Below are 17,803 nucleotides of genomic sequence, written 5' to 3' on the forward strand. Positions count from 1 at the left end.
TGTGCAGCACATTTTCAGGAATAGATTAGATTAGGATAACAAGGATTACCTGTATTTTGTATCCTTTGTTTTTTACTTTGATTTCTACTGAAGGTGACAAACATTTCCATATCATCAAAAAGTACTTTGTAAGCACATTCCTTCTTCCACTTGTGCCATAAAATATTTAACCAATTCCTTATTGTTGAATGCATTAGTGATTTCCAGTATTTTTCTCCTATTAATAATTCTTCTGTGAGTTATCTTCTTGCATAAGAGCCTTTTTTTTGTCACCAACTATGATTTAGCTCATTGTTTTGACTTTTTGGATTGGTAAAATCTACTGTTTTTTCATATTTCTTTCTGAAAGAAGTTGAGCATGTATGATGTTTTGTGATGAAATGATGAGCATGCATTTGAGACCTTTTAAATTTTTTTTCAATTACAGTTGACATTCAATATTATATTGGTTTCAGGTGTATAGCATAGTGGTTAGACATAACTTAAGAAATGATCCCCCCAATAAGTCTAGTACCTCCCAACACCATGCATATTTATTACAATATTATTGACTATATTCCCTATGCTGTACTTTACATCTCCATGACTATTTTGTAACTGCCAATTTCTACTTCTTAATCCCTTCACCTTTATCACCTAGCCTCCCAACCCCTGCCCCTGCCTAGCAGCAGTCAGTTCTCTGTATCTATGAGTCTATTTCTGTTTTATTTTATTCTTTAGATTCCACATATAAGAGAAATCATATGGTATTTGTCTTTCTCTGTCTGATTTATGTCACTTCGCATAAAATCCTCTAGGTCCATCCATGTTGTTGCAAATCGTGAGAGTTCGTTTTTTTTTTTTTTTTTTTTATGGCCAGTAATATTCCATTGTATATATGTACTACATCTTCTTTATACAGTCGTCGATTGATGGGCATTTAGGTTACTCCCCTGTCTTGGCGATTGTACATATACTGCAGTAAACATAGGGGTGCATATGTCTTTTCAAAATAGTGTTTTAGATTTCTTCAGTTAAATCATTTGAGACTTCTTACATTTGTCATCGAGAAAGCCTTTGAAAGTTCTTTGCTGCTGGGTAGTCTTCTAAAGTCTGCAGCCTATTTGCTAAGAGTCTGTTATTCATCCAGGTTATCCTGCCCAGAATATAAAAAATAATAAAATCTGAAATTATCATATTAATTTTTTTAGAATAAAAAATTTAAGCTGTCAGTCTACTTTTTACTACCTTATATAACCAATTTAAAATCTACATTCATATATTTAATTTTTTCTGTTTGCAAAATCTATTTTTTTCTGTTTTCTCTTTTTGCCTCAAATCTCCTGACTACAAGATAAAGAAGCTGCTTCTCAAGAAGTTGTTTTTGAATGTCATAAAAATCAACAAATCATTTCCTCCGCATCAGGTATGATTTCTTTCTTTTCTTTTCGTTTACTTTGAGAAGGCGTGACTAATTAAAGATTATGTCTGCATGATGCCAAAATAGGAGTTACCATCCCCCATAAAAAAAGTTAAACCAATAAATCAATTTAATAGAGATAGAATGATAATTTAAAAATTTTCACTTTCCTTTTTTCTAGTTTTATGGTTGTCATGGTTTAAATTCAAGCCTTGGTGCAAGTTTCCAGTGCTCAAATAACAATGAGTGATATTTTGCATATAAAATTTGAAACTAATCTCTTTTAAATGCTGGGAAGTAAGATTAGACTGTCTGCTGACCTATTGTGACAAGTTTCTTTATCTTACCTTTGAATAAGAAACTAATGAGTTTTATAATATTTAGATGTTAAACAATTTAAGCGGTAAAATTTAGCTATGAGCTCTTTGAATTTACTAAAAACCACCTAATTGTACCCCTTTAAAGGATGTGAATTATATCTTAATAAAGCTATTAAAATAAACAAGTAAACAGTGTTGAAAGTAAAAAAGAAATGAGTTATGGGTTAATTTCCTAAGATCTGCTTTTATTGAAATTCTCCTAAATAAACATGACAATATATCTGAAATGGTAATAGGAAATATAGCGTTTTCCTGACATGACTTAGATACTTTATTATTCTTGTGAATCGTTCACATGAAAAAAGAATAGTCAATCTGCATTCAACTAAGAATTACTCTAAATTGCCTTTAGAATAGTATTTGCTGTAATTTAATTATACCTGTGAAATTTCTACATATATCTTCGGCAAATACATTTTATGTTGTTTGTTGCTAATTTGTTCTTATGAAGTTAATGCCTTAGAGCTATTTATGGATTTTATATTTCTGGTTTTTCTTTTCTTAATTTTCAGAATGTGAACCTTTGAATGTTCCTCAGCAATTGGCTCCAGATGTATGTCTAAATCTCAAACTCTCCACTGAAATATCAGAGAAACCTTTGTCCCCTTCAGCATCTGATAGGGTATTGAATTTGGTTTGTGTTTTATTAAGAAGTTTTAATACCTTTATGCTAAGATTTATTATGGTCATTCTCATTATTCAGTTGTATAGATGAAATGAGTCTAAAAATCTCACCTATGTAGCTTTCTTGGAAAAGTTAAACATTAAAATTTAAATATTATACCCCAAAATATTGCGAACTAAGACCATAACATACTTCCTGCAGCTTTCTGTAAAAAGAGCTCATATGAGCTCTTCTTGGTTTCAGAATTAAACTTTTTTACTGCAGGGCTTGGGGTGGGCAGAGTGGCCATATAGAGTAAAAGAATGTAACCCTTTTTGATTTTATGTGTTTTGGCTTAGGTCGGACACACTTACATAAATGTGATTGACATTGAAGCTGATGATCTAGAGGAATTACCTGTCAGAGAAGAGCCTTCAGATGATATTATCAGACAGCATCTAGAAGTCCCATCTTCTGCAGAGTTACATTACATGGCAACTTCAGTTACTAGTGCTGTTCCCCTGCGCAATTTTAAGAGTCAGGGTATTTTTTTCCTACTTTTTAAAAAAACATTTTGAAAAGTTATTTAATATAGCATTGTTAACCCTACTTACATCTCTTAGCTCTCCTGATCTATCTGATCTACTGTACTTTTGGATGTTTAAATTCACACTGAGGCATGTTCTGTTAATCTTCCAAATACCTTGTTTAGAATCAATCTTTGTATGCCTTTCATATTCTTGTTAGAATCTGACAGTTCTGCTGTGGACTTATTTATTAAACCTGCAAAAGTTTCTCCATCCTCTCTGGATAGAAGAAGCTGGAGAGCAGGCATTACAAAAGCGAAGGAACCTGGTATCACCTCACCCACATCATCAGAAATACGGCAGGACAAAGGTGAATGCCCTAGATGTATAGCACGACTCTTCCCCTTCCCTGAATTACTGTTATATTAGAAATAAGCACTAACACTTGGTAATTGCAAAAGAAACAAGAAAAAGGCTTTTCCCTTGCTATGGAGAGTGAGGGCAGGTAGGTAAATGTGATGGATTTCCAAAGTAGAGACCCATGGATATTTTGCAGGGAGATTACAGATCTATTTGCGCATGTGTCTTTTCTCAAGTAATGAGGCTAAAAATAAATACTCTGTTGGATTTCATGAATGTGTTGGTGTTAAAAAGGAATTCTCATTTAAAAAGGTGAGAAATTCTAGAATTGCACATAGAAAATACATAGGCATGGTAGTCAACAGCATATCATTAGCAAAATATTTCATTTTATAGTCATAAATCAGGTCGCATTATTGTAAAATATTTGCAAGCTTTCGAAGAATATTTCTTCAAAATCTAGTTATGACATCCTGCGAGCGTTTGGATTAATATGCATTCGGACTTTCTGCAACAGGAAGTCTTCTGGGTTCCACAGTTATTAGGAGGAGTGGACCCAGCTTTGTGGTTGTCCTGCACTGCCCATTCATTGTGTATAAACGGCGGGCACTCAGGAGAAGTGAGGAACAAGGAAGGGATGAGTGGCAGGGCATGTATGTTACTGCTGCATAGACAGGTAAGTGCCAGTATTTCAGATTTTGAAACCATTGCCCTCTCTTCTGTCACATGATGACAGAATTCTGCTAGGTGTGTGGGTAGTGGAGGGAGGATGTGTGAAAGTAGCATATACCTAGCTTTCAGCCTGGGGAAGTGAAAAGAGCATGGTATTTAGATTCAAATAGAACAGACCGGGGTTTCAATCCCACTTCTGTCACTTAATAATACCTTGGAGACTTTTTGCAAGATAATTAATATTATCTCATCCTCACTTGTATCTCTGTGGGACTCAACCTTAACAGGGTTGTCATAAGGGTTACATCTAGCCAAATGCTTGTGGCTACTTAGGTATCCTGTTAGTTTTCAAGTAAAATTTTAAAAAAATCATTAAGATATTAAAGTTGCTTTTGATGGAGTGTATTTTTGTAGCAGAGGATAAAAGTAATATTCAAGCTGCCTTGTATATGGAGGTTTGTGGTCATAGTAAGAGATATGCATTCTTATCTCAACAGACAAATCTCAAGTCAAGAAGCCAAAATGGTATTTCTAAGTATATTAAATTAAAACTGATTTGAAAGGGAATGTTATGTTGACTTAAAATAAGATCTTCAAAAAATAAATCGTCAGCATCTACCTCTCTTTTAATTACAGTCAATTTTGATATTACCTTTATTGATATTTAGATATGCCAAAGCCAGAATTTCGATTCAAAGAACAGAGCTCAAAGTCAGATGCTGCAGAAGATTATCGGCTGCCAGCTGACCTTCTGCAGGAACCACTGCAGGATGTCTTCGCCGCTCGTCCTGCTGCGCCGAGCTCTGCAGCTTGCCACCTAGAGCATCTCACCTCTAAGCTTCAGGAAATTGATGAACAGCTGCTAGCAATACAGAACATTGCTGAAAACATAGAGCAGGATTTCCCCAGACGTGGAATGCTAGACCGACATTATGATAAGGTAGACTGTCTTTATTTTAGTTTGTTTGGTGCTGAGTTATTAGGTTTATAGAGTTATATAATTTTGGACACTTGATTTTTCAAAATAATGAGAAATTTGGTTTCTTTATGCTAGAGTTTCTCAACCTCAGCATTACTGACACTGGGGCCTGGTAATTCTTTGTTGCGGGAGGCTGCCCTGTGTATTGTAGGACATTTGGTAGCACCCCTAGTCTTTACCCGCTAGCTGTCAATAGCATTCTCTCTAGCTGTAATAATCAAAAAATGTCTGCAGACATTGTCAAGTGTCCCCTGGGGGGGCAAAACTGCCCCCAGTTGAGAATCACTGCCTTAAGCTTTTAAGGAGTAAACCCATGATTCATACCATGAAAAGAAATACATGAATTACAAAACCAGAACGTGGTTTTTAAACAAACCCTGCTCCTAATCAAGTATCATTTTCTTCAGCAAGTTATTTATAACTTTACAAATATCGTTGTCCTTATACTTGGAATTCTCAGTTTTTTCAAAGTATTTTATGCAATGGCTTAGTAGTCCTTAGAAGTTTTCTGTATGTTTAAAAAGTATTCATAATAAAGAGGTTAATGTTTATCTCTATTAGAATCTTGGTAGTTAGACAAATAAAAGGAAATCTCAGCATTAATTAATTATTTTGCACAGATACCCTGTCCTTTTTTTTTTTTTAGGAAGTAAAATTTATATAAAATAAAGATTAAAGAAAAAATAGTAAAAATATTTTGAATGTGTTAAAGCCTTATAAATTGGGAAATACAAATTGGTCTGCATGATAAGAATTTCATTATTGACGTAACTAACAAATATTCCAGGTTGTTAGCATGTTGACATTTTAAAGATATATTTATTAGGTTTATAGTGTTTCTTTAATCCAAACGTCTCACACATATTAAAAAGTTAAGATTAAACATATGTGGAACTACACTGAAAAAATATGCAGTAGAACTACTTACTATTAAATAATACTATGATATTTACTTATTTTGTTGTTGTTGTTGTTGTTGTTTTAATCTTGATTTGGATCTGTCATTTCCAAATGAATGTAGAGTGTCACAGTTGTCCTTGGAACTCCTTATGCCTGTCTTCTTGTATATTAAGCATATCGAAAGCCAGATGTGTTACTTACATTTAAATCTAGTCTTTGTGCTGACTCGGTCACTCTCACCAGAGTCCATGAATCTCTTATTTCTTCAACAAACATTTATTGAGCTTCTACTACATGCTAGGCCCTGTGCTAAGTTCTGGGAATAGAAAGATAAATAAGGCATCATCCTTACTCTCAAGGAGCTTAGAATCTAATAAAAGAAGATAGAAATATACATAAACCAGTAAACACAAGTGAGCAGGATATGGCGAGGACACACAGGCACACGTGGCCTGTTGTGACTAGACAGGTAAATGAAACTGTGCCTTTAGAGAAGGCTTTGTAGAGGTGACTCTTAAGCTGGTAGTGAATTGATATTCATCAGTAGATAAGGAAGAGCTGATGAAACATTGTGAGCAAAAACAGGAAGGTGTCAAACGGCATAGAGTGTTTGGGACAGTGAATCAATATTAGCTGGAGGTAGAAGTTGTTGGGACTGAGCTTTAAGAAGCAGGTAGGAGCTGATAAGAAAGGATGGAAAGTATTGTTTGGGAACCGGCCAAGAGTTTAGGATTTTATCCTATAAGCAGAAAGTGAGGAACAACTGAAGAATTTTAAGCAATGAAATGTTATGATCAGATACCCTATCAGCAGTGCAAAGGGTAGAGTACAGAGGGTATGGTGGAGAGCAGGAAGGTCATTTGGACCACAGTGGTTCTGAACTGGCTGCTCATTAGAATCATCTTAGAAACCTGTCAGAAAGGCAAACTTACGGGCCCCATACCCGTGAGCTTCTGATTTTAAGTAGGTCTGGGGTGGAGACCAGGAATATGTATTATTAACAGCTTCATAAATGATTCTTATGTAGCTAGCTCTATATGAGGTCTACTGATTGGTATTTGCAATCCACTGACTACCAAGCCAAGACTTAATAATAACCTGAACTTTAGCATTGGAGATGGAGGGAAGGATGTAGCTAAACTCAGGTTAACTGGCTGTGGGAAGGTGAGAAGAATATAGAGATTCACAACAGTGTCCACACTTTCAGCCTGGATGAATGGTGTCATTTTCTAAACTAGGGAAGAGGAAGTGTGTGTGTTTTGGGAAGAGGAAAGCACAGTGCTTTCTGTCCAGGTTATGTTAAATTTGAGATGCTCTGAGATTAGTAGGCAGTTGGACATATGCTTCCAGAGCCCAGGAGCTAGATCTGGGTTAATGGTACAGATTTTGGAGTCATCAGTCGGGAGGAAGTTCAAATTACAATACTAGGGACACTCACCCAGAGAGCACATTGAGTGAGGAAAAAAGGAGGATCAAGTACAGAATTCTGGGTGCACTGACTTTTAATGATGAGGATTCAGCAGCAAAGCCTGAGAAGGAATAATCTAAGGTCATAAGAGTCTCAGGAGAAAGCAAGCCAAAGGAGAAGTTTCAAGAAGGAATTTCTGTAGTTCTGGGTCCATTAGATAGAAGGACAGCTGTGCATGTCCTGATCACTTGGGATGCCTTTTCCAAATATACAGACTAGCTCTACTGAATGGGAGGTGGTGGAGCGTCATTACACATGGATTTTGAAGTTCCTGAAAATTCTGATACAGCTCCCCTTTTGGCCCTGGCCTTTTACTATTGGAGGGTAGAGACTGTCTTTTGCTTGGTACACGGCAGGCGTTTGATAAATGTTTTTTTAATGACTATCTTTGCTCTCTCATTTGTAGATTCTGACTAATAAAATCACATTTATATAATAAACACTTATCACCAGAAGTTATTAATTGTAGCACAGACTTCAAAGACATTTTCAAGGAAGAGTTCTAAAAATGGTTGATCAAACTCCATAAGTATTTAATTTCTTTTTTTCTAGTATTTAATTTCTTTAATCCAAACATTTAACACATATTAAAAAGTTAAGATTAAATATATGTGGAACTACACTGAAAAAATGAGGTAGAACTACTGTTATGCAACGATACTAAGTATTTAGTCTCCCAAGGTGACTACTTCGAAGGAAATATTAATTGAAACGAAGGTTTGGCATATTGGTTTAAGGTGTTCTCTTCTATTATAATGCACACATAAATACAAAGATATTGACTTGCCCGTTTTACTTAAAAAAACAGCTGTATGCCTGGAGGAGGCAGCGGGGTATGCTGGACAAGCACTAACTAGGAGCCTTGAAGTGCTGGGTTCAGATGCCACTAACAAAGTCACTGAATTTCTCTGGACCTTGTTCTCTCTTTAAAATAAAAGGTTTTGTATAGATGGTAGTTAATATTGCTCCCCATTCTAAAATTATATGATATATTCCTGAGCCTCTTAAAAGTTTAAATCAGTTTAGCTACAAATAAGTAAAATATCCTCCTCTTCATTGATCCCCACCATTTAACTCATTGGATTTAATCCTATTTCTTTTGTTGCATTAATGCAAATGTTTAAAACCTACATAAAACTGTTTATAATATTTTGAAATTATCAGACTACAAAATTTGTTATTTTCCTGTGTGTTTTTCTACAGTTTGAACCTGTGGATCACATTGAATTGTCTCCTGGCCCTGCATCTGAAAAAACATTGGCTTCAAAAACCATTAGCATTCCCAAAGAAGGTCTGTGGGGCATTGCAGAGGGGTGGGGGGGGGGGAGTTGAGGGGGGGGGGTGGGGAGGGGTAGATCTGAAGCCTTGCTTTAAAAGAATAAGCATTGCCTTTTGGGAATGCCAGAAATACAGATAGTTGTTATATGTGAGTTGAAGCCATCAGTATCCCCCTCCCCCACCCTCAATTTTTAGACTGGGATTATTTTTGTGATAATGTGATTGGCTCCCACCTCAGGCCATTTTTTCCTGAGAAGCCTATGTCTCACCTCAGGCCTTTTTTTTTTCTGTGAAACCCATGGCGTTGCCTCTTCTGGCTTTTATACCAGAGTGGAGCAGTGTGGGCTGCATATTAGTTTTTGTGACTCCACGCCACCAGCCACACACAGCTGGGGAATACACAGAGCTTTGTGGTAATATTTGTCTGGGGTCATCAGCTGTGCTGGAATTTGAGGTTCTGGTTAAATGGGCGGGCAGTGTTGAAGTTTTAAGTTTTTGTATTTTTTTTTGAAAGGATGAAATTAGGGTTGTTATTTTTTAAAATTTCTACTGTATCTGTAGTTGTTTATATCTGCATTCTCTCTCTCATTCAGTCTTGTCAGCAGTTAATGTGTTCAGAAAAACCAGGCTTTGGTGTTGATTCCCTATTGTCTTGATTTTCTTTTCATAAATTACTATTTTTAGCTTTATTATTTTTTCTGCTTTTGGAGACTGGTTGGATTTTTCCTAACTTCATTCTTTTTCTAATATACACATTTGAGGCTGAACATATTCCTGCAAGGACCTAGACGAAGTGTTGATATATACTATCTTTTGGCACTGTTCACATATAAATAGTTTGTAATTTGTATTAAGAGTTCTTCCTTGCTTATAAAAGGGCTTTTTTTTTAGCTTCCAAATATTATGGGGTTTAGGTTATATTTTTTGTTAATTTCCATTTTCATTGTATTCTGATTAGATGAGTATACAATAACATCAATTCTTAGGTATTTGTTAATATATCCTTTGTGGCCTAGTGTATGTAGTCCGTTTTTGTAAATGTCCTGTGTTTATTTGAAAAGAATAAGCACTTTCTGTTGGTGTTTGTAGGATATACCTACATCTATAGATATAGATGTATAGATATATATTTGACCCTTAACGACACAGGTGTGAACTGTGAGTTCACATATATGCAGATTTTTTTCAATAAATTCCTGTACTTTTGATCCATGGTTGGAAGTTTACAGTTGCAGAGGGTGAACTTTATGTATTGATCTACTCTATTTTAGGGAGGACTTGAGCATCTACGGATTTTGGTATCTATGGGAGGTCCTGGAACCAATCCCCTGCAATACCAAGGGACAGCTAAATTTTGGGGGAGTTAAAAGTTATATGTAGATTTTTGACTGCATGGGAGTCAGTGCCCATAACCTCATTAGTTAGGGGTCACCTGTATAGTATAGGCACACGTGGGTGTGTGTGAGCACACGCATACACTTCTAAATTATATTGTCTAGATTTTCGGTATTCTTTGATTTTTTTTTTTTTTTGGTCTGCTTGAGCTATTCATTTCTCAATAAGTGCATAAAAATTGCCAGTGATTATGGAATTGTTTATTTTTCCTTGTAATTTTGTTAAGTGTTGCTTTATATAGTTGAGGCTATGTTATAAAATGAATATAGTTCATGATATTTTTTTGTTGAATTTTGTCCCTTTTATCATTAAATAATGACACTCTATCCCCAATAATGCTTTTAGACTCAAAGTCAGTTTTGTCTAATATTTCCATTTCTACTTTGTTTTACCTGGTATATTTTTTGATACATTTTATTTTTTAAAAACTTATGGAAAATGTCAAATATATTGCAATAGAAGACAGCATAGTATAATTAACCTTCATGTACCCAACAACCAACTTTAATAGTTATCAACTCATGGCCAATCTTGATTTATGCATATACCCACCCACATTTCCCACCTTTCCTGGATTATTTTGAAGCAAATTCCAGACAGTACATTATTTTATCCATACATATTTTATATAGATATTTAAAGGATAAGGCCTCTTTTTAAAAACAGACATAATAACATTGTTGCTCCTTATTTAAAAATTTTTGTTTTTAATTTTTATTTTTTAATTACATATGGCATGCAATATTAGTGTCAGGTGTACAACATAGTGATTAGACATTTATACAACTTACGAAGTGATCACACATATAAAACTAATACCCATCTGACACCGTAATAGTTATTACAATATTATTGACAGTATTCCTTTTCTATATGTCCCCATGACTATTTTGTAACTACCAGTTTGTACTTCTTAATCCCTTCCCCTTTTCACTCCCCTTAAAAATCTTGATATTGTCATATATCAGTTTTCAAATATTGCCAGTTGTCTCATTTTAAAAAGTAGGTTTTTTTTTCTAGTTGGAATCCAAGTAAGATCTATTCATGGCAATTGCTTGATGGGTTATAAGTCTCCTTTAACTTCTGGGTTCTTTCACTATCTCACCTTTTTTTCCCCTTGCAATTTATTTGTTGAAGAAACATGGATGTTTGTTCTGAAATGTTTCTCAGAGACTGGATTTTGCCAGTTGAGTCTCTCTGATGTTACTTAACATGCTCCTCTGTCCCCTGTATTTCCCATCAGTAAGATATCTCTTATTTACTTATTTATTATTTTTTAATTTTTTATGGTTAATGAAATCCAATAAGTTTCAGCTGTACATTTTAACAGTAAGGCATATATATATTCGTTCACCTCCCAAAGTTAGATTTCTTTCTGTCACCACATACTTGACCTCTTTTACCCCTCCTTCCTCCTCCCTTCCCCCTCCCCTTTGGTAAGACATCCCTTTTGTTTCAAGCTGAGTGGTTATGTTGTAGTTGTGTCCAGCATATAACAAATTTCATTTTTTTAAATAGACAGTTTGTGTTTTAATCAAGTATAATCAGTTTCCATTCATTGTGATCACTAATGTATTTGTGCTTATTTCTATAATCTTATTTTGTGCTTACTGTTTACTATGCTTTTTTCTTTTTGTCCTTTCTATTTGATTGAGTTTTCTACATTTTCTCTCTTCCCCTCTATTGATTCAGAAATTATACATTCTATTTTTAACCTCTTAGTGATTATTCTTAAATTTTCAATTTTTATAGTTGAGTTAAAATTTAAGGTAAATATATTTACCTCCCGAACAATAGAATGACTTTAGAGCTTCTTTTAAATTAAAAAAAAACTTTTTTCATTACAGTTGACATTTAATATTATGTTAATTTCAGTTGTACAACATTGCGGTTAGACATTTATATAACTTCCAAAGTAACACCCAGAGAAGTCTAGTACCCCCCTGACACCATACATATTTATGACAATGTTATTGAATACATTCCCTATCTTGTTACGTTCCCATGACTATTTTGTAACTGCCAATTTGTACATCTTAATCTCTTCACCTTTTTCATCCAGCCCCCCAACCCTCCTCCCATCTGGCAACCGTCAGTTCATTCTCTGTATCTATGAGTTTGTTTCGCTGTTATTTGTTAATGTGACATTGATGTGCTCTCCCATCTTCTCCGATATTGTTTTCTAATATTTTAGTTCTACCTTGTTCTTAAACCTCCTATTTATTCTTCCTGTTCTTAAACCTTCTATTTATTCAATAGTTATTTGAATTTATCAGCATGTTTGCCATTTTTTTTGCTCTCAATTGCTTTTTTAAAAAATTGTAATTTAAATAATGTAAAAATGTAAACAATATATAAAACCAAAACCCAAGTTTCATGAAATAAATTTTACCCTTATTGCCTGAAATACCCTCTGGCATTTTCTGTCCCTCTTATCATTGCCCACAATTGCTGCTTGCATCCATTCTTTAAGGATTGTTTCCTTCTTCCTTCCTTTATTCTTTTAAGTAGCATCTGTGAGTAGTAAATTCTTTCAGTCTTTGAAAATAGCTTTAATTTTACTACAATTTAGGAGTGTTGGCTTATAGCAGAGTACAAAATTCTAGGTTGGTGCTTATTTTCCCTTAGCATTTTAAAGATATTCCATTATCTGCTGACATTTCTAATTGCTGAGTTTATACTAGCTATGTGCTATCCAGTTGCTGTTCTTTTATCTCTGATTTCTTTTAAAGTTTTAATTTTGGCTTATTTTACATTTTTGATGCAGGTTTCTAGGTATTCCTTTTTTTATGGGGGTAGGAATGATTCATTAATTTTCTGGTTTAACATTAAGAATTTTGGAATATTGCTTCCTCCTCATTCTTTTCTGTTTTCTAAAACACCTGTTAGAGGTATTGGGATCTTCTCAACCAGTTATGTCTCGTAACCACTTCTTAATTTCTATCTTTTTATGTGCTTTGGGTGATTTCCTCAGATCCATTTTTTAGTCTACTAATTCCTTCTTTTCCTGTGTCATCTTTGTTTTAGGATTTTAATTTTGGTGACTAGAAGTTGTTTGTTTTTTCAAATATATCTGTTCTTTGGATATGCTCTTCTGTTTCTTTATTGTGTTTTCTATGCTGCCTTTTGTCTATTTAATGATTTTAGTAATATTTTATGCCCTTTCACGTGTGCATCTTCTCAACTGTTGGATCTGCATACTTAATTTCATGGTTGTTTATTTTTTTGTGTTTGTAATTTTTTATCTTAAGGGGGGTTCTTCTGAGTTGTGTATGTTTGTCTTTGGAGTGGTTTTACATTTGCTTCTTGCTGTCACCGAAGTAGAAAATTTTAGGAGAAGTTTTTATTTACATTTCTTGGTTTGGAGTTGCTGTGCTACATAGCATATATTCAGATCCCACACCTGCTTGTGGCAAGATGGGTTTTGATTTCTCAGAGTTGACTTTTATTTTTCTTCCATCCAGACAGATAGAAAACTTCTTTGCTTCTTCTTCAGGACAGCGTTTTTCTTATCCCCATTTTAAGGACAAAGCTATCCTTCAACACTCTAGGCCATATGAAGGGTAGCTCAGTTCCCCTCAGTGCAGAAGCCACATCTCCTGTTCTTCTGTGTACTATCCCAGCATCATTGCCCATTAATTGCTCAGCTTTGAATTCCTTTTTCTTTCCTAGCACCAGGGGATTTCTTTATTTACAGGGCTTTGTTTGTTTTTATTTTAAATTTAGCATTTCTTCTGTGTTTTTATAAAGGGGAAGAGGACTGTCCACTTTAACTTAATCTGACATGTTTTCTGAAGTTGATAATAACTTTAATAGTTTTTTACTATGGGAGAGTGTAAATTGTAAATACCATATTAAATTTTTTCATTATATAGTAGAGAGCTATCAGAATAATACTTCGCAAACTTCTAATGTATTTGTTGCCATGTGGAAGTGTTAGCTAAGTTTTATATCTTTTCCATGTGATTTTTTTCCTCTACTTTTTTAATTGTAACATAGATTCTGGATCAGTCCATTTCCTGACTCAAATGAATAAGGAAGATCAAAGTGACAAAGAACAGACTGTAGAAGCTGAATTTTCAGTGACAGAAACTCTTTCTAGTCAGAAAACCTGTGTGTTTCCTTCGGCCGATTCAGCTGTCAGCCTTTCCAGTGACCAGAATACGACTTTTCCTGGTATTGTTCGTCACTGTTTTTGTTTACATTCTTATATTTTCCAATATACTGAGAGATATATTGTGACAGTATACTCGGTACTGAGTAGTGTTTACTGGGAATATAGTTGTGACAGATTTGTGAAGCCATTTTGCAATATTTATAAATTTCAGACAAAGGGAACTTAAAAATTGCACCATTCATGTGAAGAACTATGTTGTCGTGTCCCCTTCATATACTGCCAGCAAGTATCATACCTGTATAACGTATCAATGTTAAATATATAACTGGAATTACTATTTGATTTTTGCAAAAATTGAGAAATTCAAATTCTGCCAATTATGAGAACCTTGAGTTTTAACTTGAAAACAAATAATGGCTATAATTTATTGAGCTTCTGCAATGTGCCAGACATTGCTGCCTTATGTGCACTGACCCTGGTGCAAGCCTGACTGTGAGGGCGATGCCATTAATATCCCCCTTTCACAGTCGAGGGTGTTAAGACTTAGAAAACTTTAGTGCCACTTTTCATTCCAGTTCATTTAGAGCTGGCAATTAAAAATGGACTCTGCAGCCCTGATGAATACATTTTGGCATATGAATAATAGAGCATACTAAATACAACAGTTGAACCATTGACAGAGGTTTTGAAATCTTTTTTCCCTAGATATCAATGGTCAATAATGATGATTTTACTGTTTATAATGTTTTATTACCATTATTAAAGTAATATAAGCAGTAAAGAATGCTATTTTTAAATGGCATTGCCATCATTTAAATAAAAGCTCTTATTAAATCTTGAGATTTTTTCCTCTTAGTTCTTTTTCCCCTTAGTTCCTTTTCCTCTTAATTCCATTTGCATTTTAGTTATCATCATATGGGAATAACCATTTCCATTTCAGAGTTGTTGTGAAGATTGAGTATTGTATATGAAACATCTAGCAGAGAATCTGCTTCATTCCTGTAGGTTCTTGGTCAGTGGTGGCTTTCCTCTCTCCTCTTATGGGGAAGAATTGACAAATGAGGTTAAAGAAGTTATAGAGGGTGTAATTGTATCTGAGAGGTTTAAACTCCATTTTATACCTGGGTATCATTGGAGAATTCTGAGCAGAGAAGTAAAATGTGTTGAGGAAAACTAGAATGGAGGCATGGATCAGATAGTGAGCTGTCAAATTCATCTGACCTCTGAAACAATTAGGACTTGGTCAGTGTTGTGGAAGGGAAACAATATACGGAGACATTCTGAATAGGGAGCTGATGGTGCTGACTGAGTGGATAAGAGAGGAGAAGGAGAAGATGAATGGCTGTGCAGTGTTATCAGACTGTAGGAGCAAGGATATGATGTCAGACCCTGGAGTCCCTTAAGACTAAATGTAACAGTTTAAGGTGACACTGGGGTATAAAAGTGGACATATTTAGAACCCAGTTTTTGACAAGAAAGTGGAGTTTGATGAGAGATTTAGGCTTGAAAAACAGATGTAAGAGCCTTTTATCTAATTATATAGTTAAGATTTAGAGAGTTCATCTGTTCTCTGCAAAAAAGATGGGAAAAGGGAAAATATCAAGAAACCAGCCTGTGAAATGTCACCCATTAGAGAAGAGAGCGAGGGGATCCTCACCAGTGAGGGAAATGGATGAACAGACTCTGGTGAAAGGATTTTCAAGAAAGAGTGGCTAATACTAGTTTCACCAGCCATCAGGAAGTGTGACATCAAGAGTAGACACTCATTGTCAAATCAAGAGTAGAAGGTAGGTTGGTGACAAAGACAGGCTCAAGAAGCTGTACGTATAGAATACTTAAGAATTCTGACAACAAAAGGAAGTAGAAAAATGAGATAAGGGAAATTAAGTCAAAGATCATTTCAAGATAGGGATAAATACAAACCAGTATTTCAGGGTAGAAGAAAAGAAAGTAGTAGGGAAAAGAAACTGAAAGCACAAGGTTAAGGAGGTGATTCATTTAGGATTGTTACAGCTTAAGTTAGGGTGCAAGGGAAAAAATGTTAATAAATGTCATAACATTTATTAAATTTATTAAATGTCATAACATAAAGATGGATAAATTAAAATGTTACTTCAATGTTTGGTTGTAATTTTTTAAAAAGTCAAATTTTTTTAAAGTGTAGAATTCAGACGCCCTGATGGATGTTTTCTTCTTCAGAGTTGGCCTCTTGGAAAGATGTACAGTCATTCCCTTACTTCTGGTGCTCAGAAATAGCTTAGATTTCCTCTTTTGAAATTGGCTTTCATGTGTTCTTAGCACATTTTCTGAGTGTTCTTAATAGTAGCAAATAATTTATTCACTGAGGATACGTTTAATTTTTGGTGACAGCCATAAGTTATTCAAAGATATTTCTGATAAAGTAGATGATCAGGATGTTACTGTTTAAAATTTGGGAAAAAAAAAAAAAAGTTGTGGTTATCAAAGAATGAGGCTGATCTATTGTGTTTAGTAAATTGTGAAGGCAGTCCAGGAAGAATTTCAAAAACGGTTTGAAAATGAAGTATTTTGATTTATAACTACTTTAAAGCTATTTGGATATAACACTTTTCTGCCTTTTGATGAAAGGAATCAGTTTCATTTCTTAGTAGTTTTACTTTTATATTGATTAATCTGTACTTAACACCATTATCATTTTTTTCTTTCGGTAGTTGAGGCTTTTCTTAATAGTTAAACTTAATTAATTGCTATTAAGAACTCAAATGCCCACACTCTGAGAACAAAGATAATGTAAAATCCTTGGTTTGAGGATTAATAAGTTAAAACATGTACTTAAGAAAGCAAAATTATTTAATATTAAAAACATGTGGACATATAAGTCTTAGGAGCTGAGTGGATTTATCTTAGTATAAGAAAATCTTAAGAAAACTTTCGACAAGAGCTATCAGAACACTTTTCCCTATGTTAACTCAGTTCTCTTTAAGGGTTAAACATAAAGAAAATTGAGTTATATTAAATGTTTTTCTTTAAGGGTTTACAGTTAATATTGGACAAGTTTTAAAAATTATTTTTTGAGTCATATTCTTCCAAGTAAAGGCTTCTTGGATTTAAATTTAGATGTTTTCCCAAATGCATTACTTTTAGATCACCAGGTTTTTGGGGTGTTTTTTTTTTTGTGATCGTTTTGGTAAATTGCACTCCAGTATTCTAAACTATACTAAGCAAAGAAAGATTGTACCTCTTAAAGTGTATTATTCAGAGTACTCTGGATAAAAAAGTCATAATCTTAAATGTGGACAATATTCACTACCAAATAGCATATTCAAGAGGAGGATAAATATGCTGTACATATATCTTCAAACTAATTCGGAGGTTTAAAAATATTTTAATTTCTGGTTATATAATTTCTAAGTCAGGTTAATAATTGAAAGAAGAAAAAATAACTGACCTAAAACTTTTCTTACTAATATTTCTTTTTTTCAAGGTGTGAATAACAGTGATGAGTTATTTGAGAGGTAAATATCTTAAGAATTAATTCACAATTTAAAGTGGGTATAAATTATGTGTTCTGGAAATTTTGTTATTCAGATGTGTATGAACTTCTACGTTACATTTTTTCATAGATTAAAGGAATATAATTCATCCTTATTGGGAATGGGATGTTTTAAGAAACTGAAGATTGTTACACCCCTTACTGTTTTAGCACAGGTAGTTAGAATACCACAGACGACATGGCTACATTTTC

The 17,803-nt window shown here is 34.2% G+C and overlaps 1 protein-coding gene across 8 annotated transcripts in view; it reads left to right on the forward strand.

The window, feature by feature from the left end:
• Window positions 1–17,803, forward strand: part of CPLANE1 (ciliogenesis and planar polarity effector complex subunit 1) — a 92,264-nt gene that overhangs the window by 61,150 nt on the left and 13,311 nt on the right. For 7 of the 8 annotated variants that reach the window (XM_039842633.1, XM_039842630.1, XM_039842631.1 and 4 more), the window contains 8 exons: window positions 1,334–1,405; window positions 2,292–2,401; window positions 2,743–2,926; window positions 3,131–3,280; window positions 4,611–4,882; window positions 8,493–8,580; window positions 13,962–14,138; window positions 17,543–17,573. In XM_039842633.1, coding sequence (XP_039698567.1) covers window positions 1,334–1,405; window positions 2,292–2,401; window positions 2,743–2,926; window positions 3,131–3,280; window positions 4,611–4,882; window positions 8,493–8,580; window positions 13,962–14,138; window positions 17,543–17,573 — 1,084 coding nt within the window. The remainder of the gene's footprint in view (window positions 1–1,333; window positions 1,406–2,291; window positions 2,402–2,742; window positions 2,927–3,130; window positions 3,281–4,610; window positions 4,883–8,492; window positions 8,581–13,961; window positions 14,139–17,542; window positions 17,574–17,803) is intronic. The other variant, XM_039842636.1, reaches the window with a different exon arrangement.

This window comes from Pteropus medius, unplaced genomic scaffold (assembly GCF_902729225.1).
Source record: "Pteropus medius unplaced genomic scaffold, Ma_sr-lr_union100, whole genome shotgun sequence".
Lineage (NCBI taxonomy): Eukaryota > Metazoa > Chordata > Mammalia > Chiroptera > Pteropodidae > Pteropus > Pteropus medius.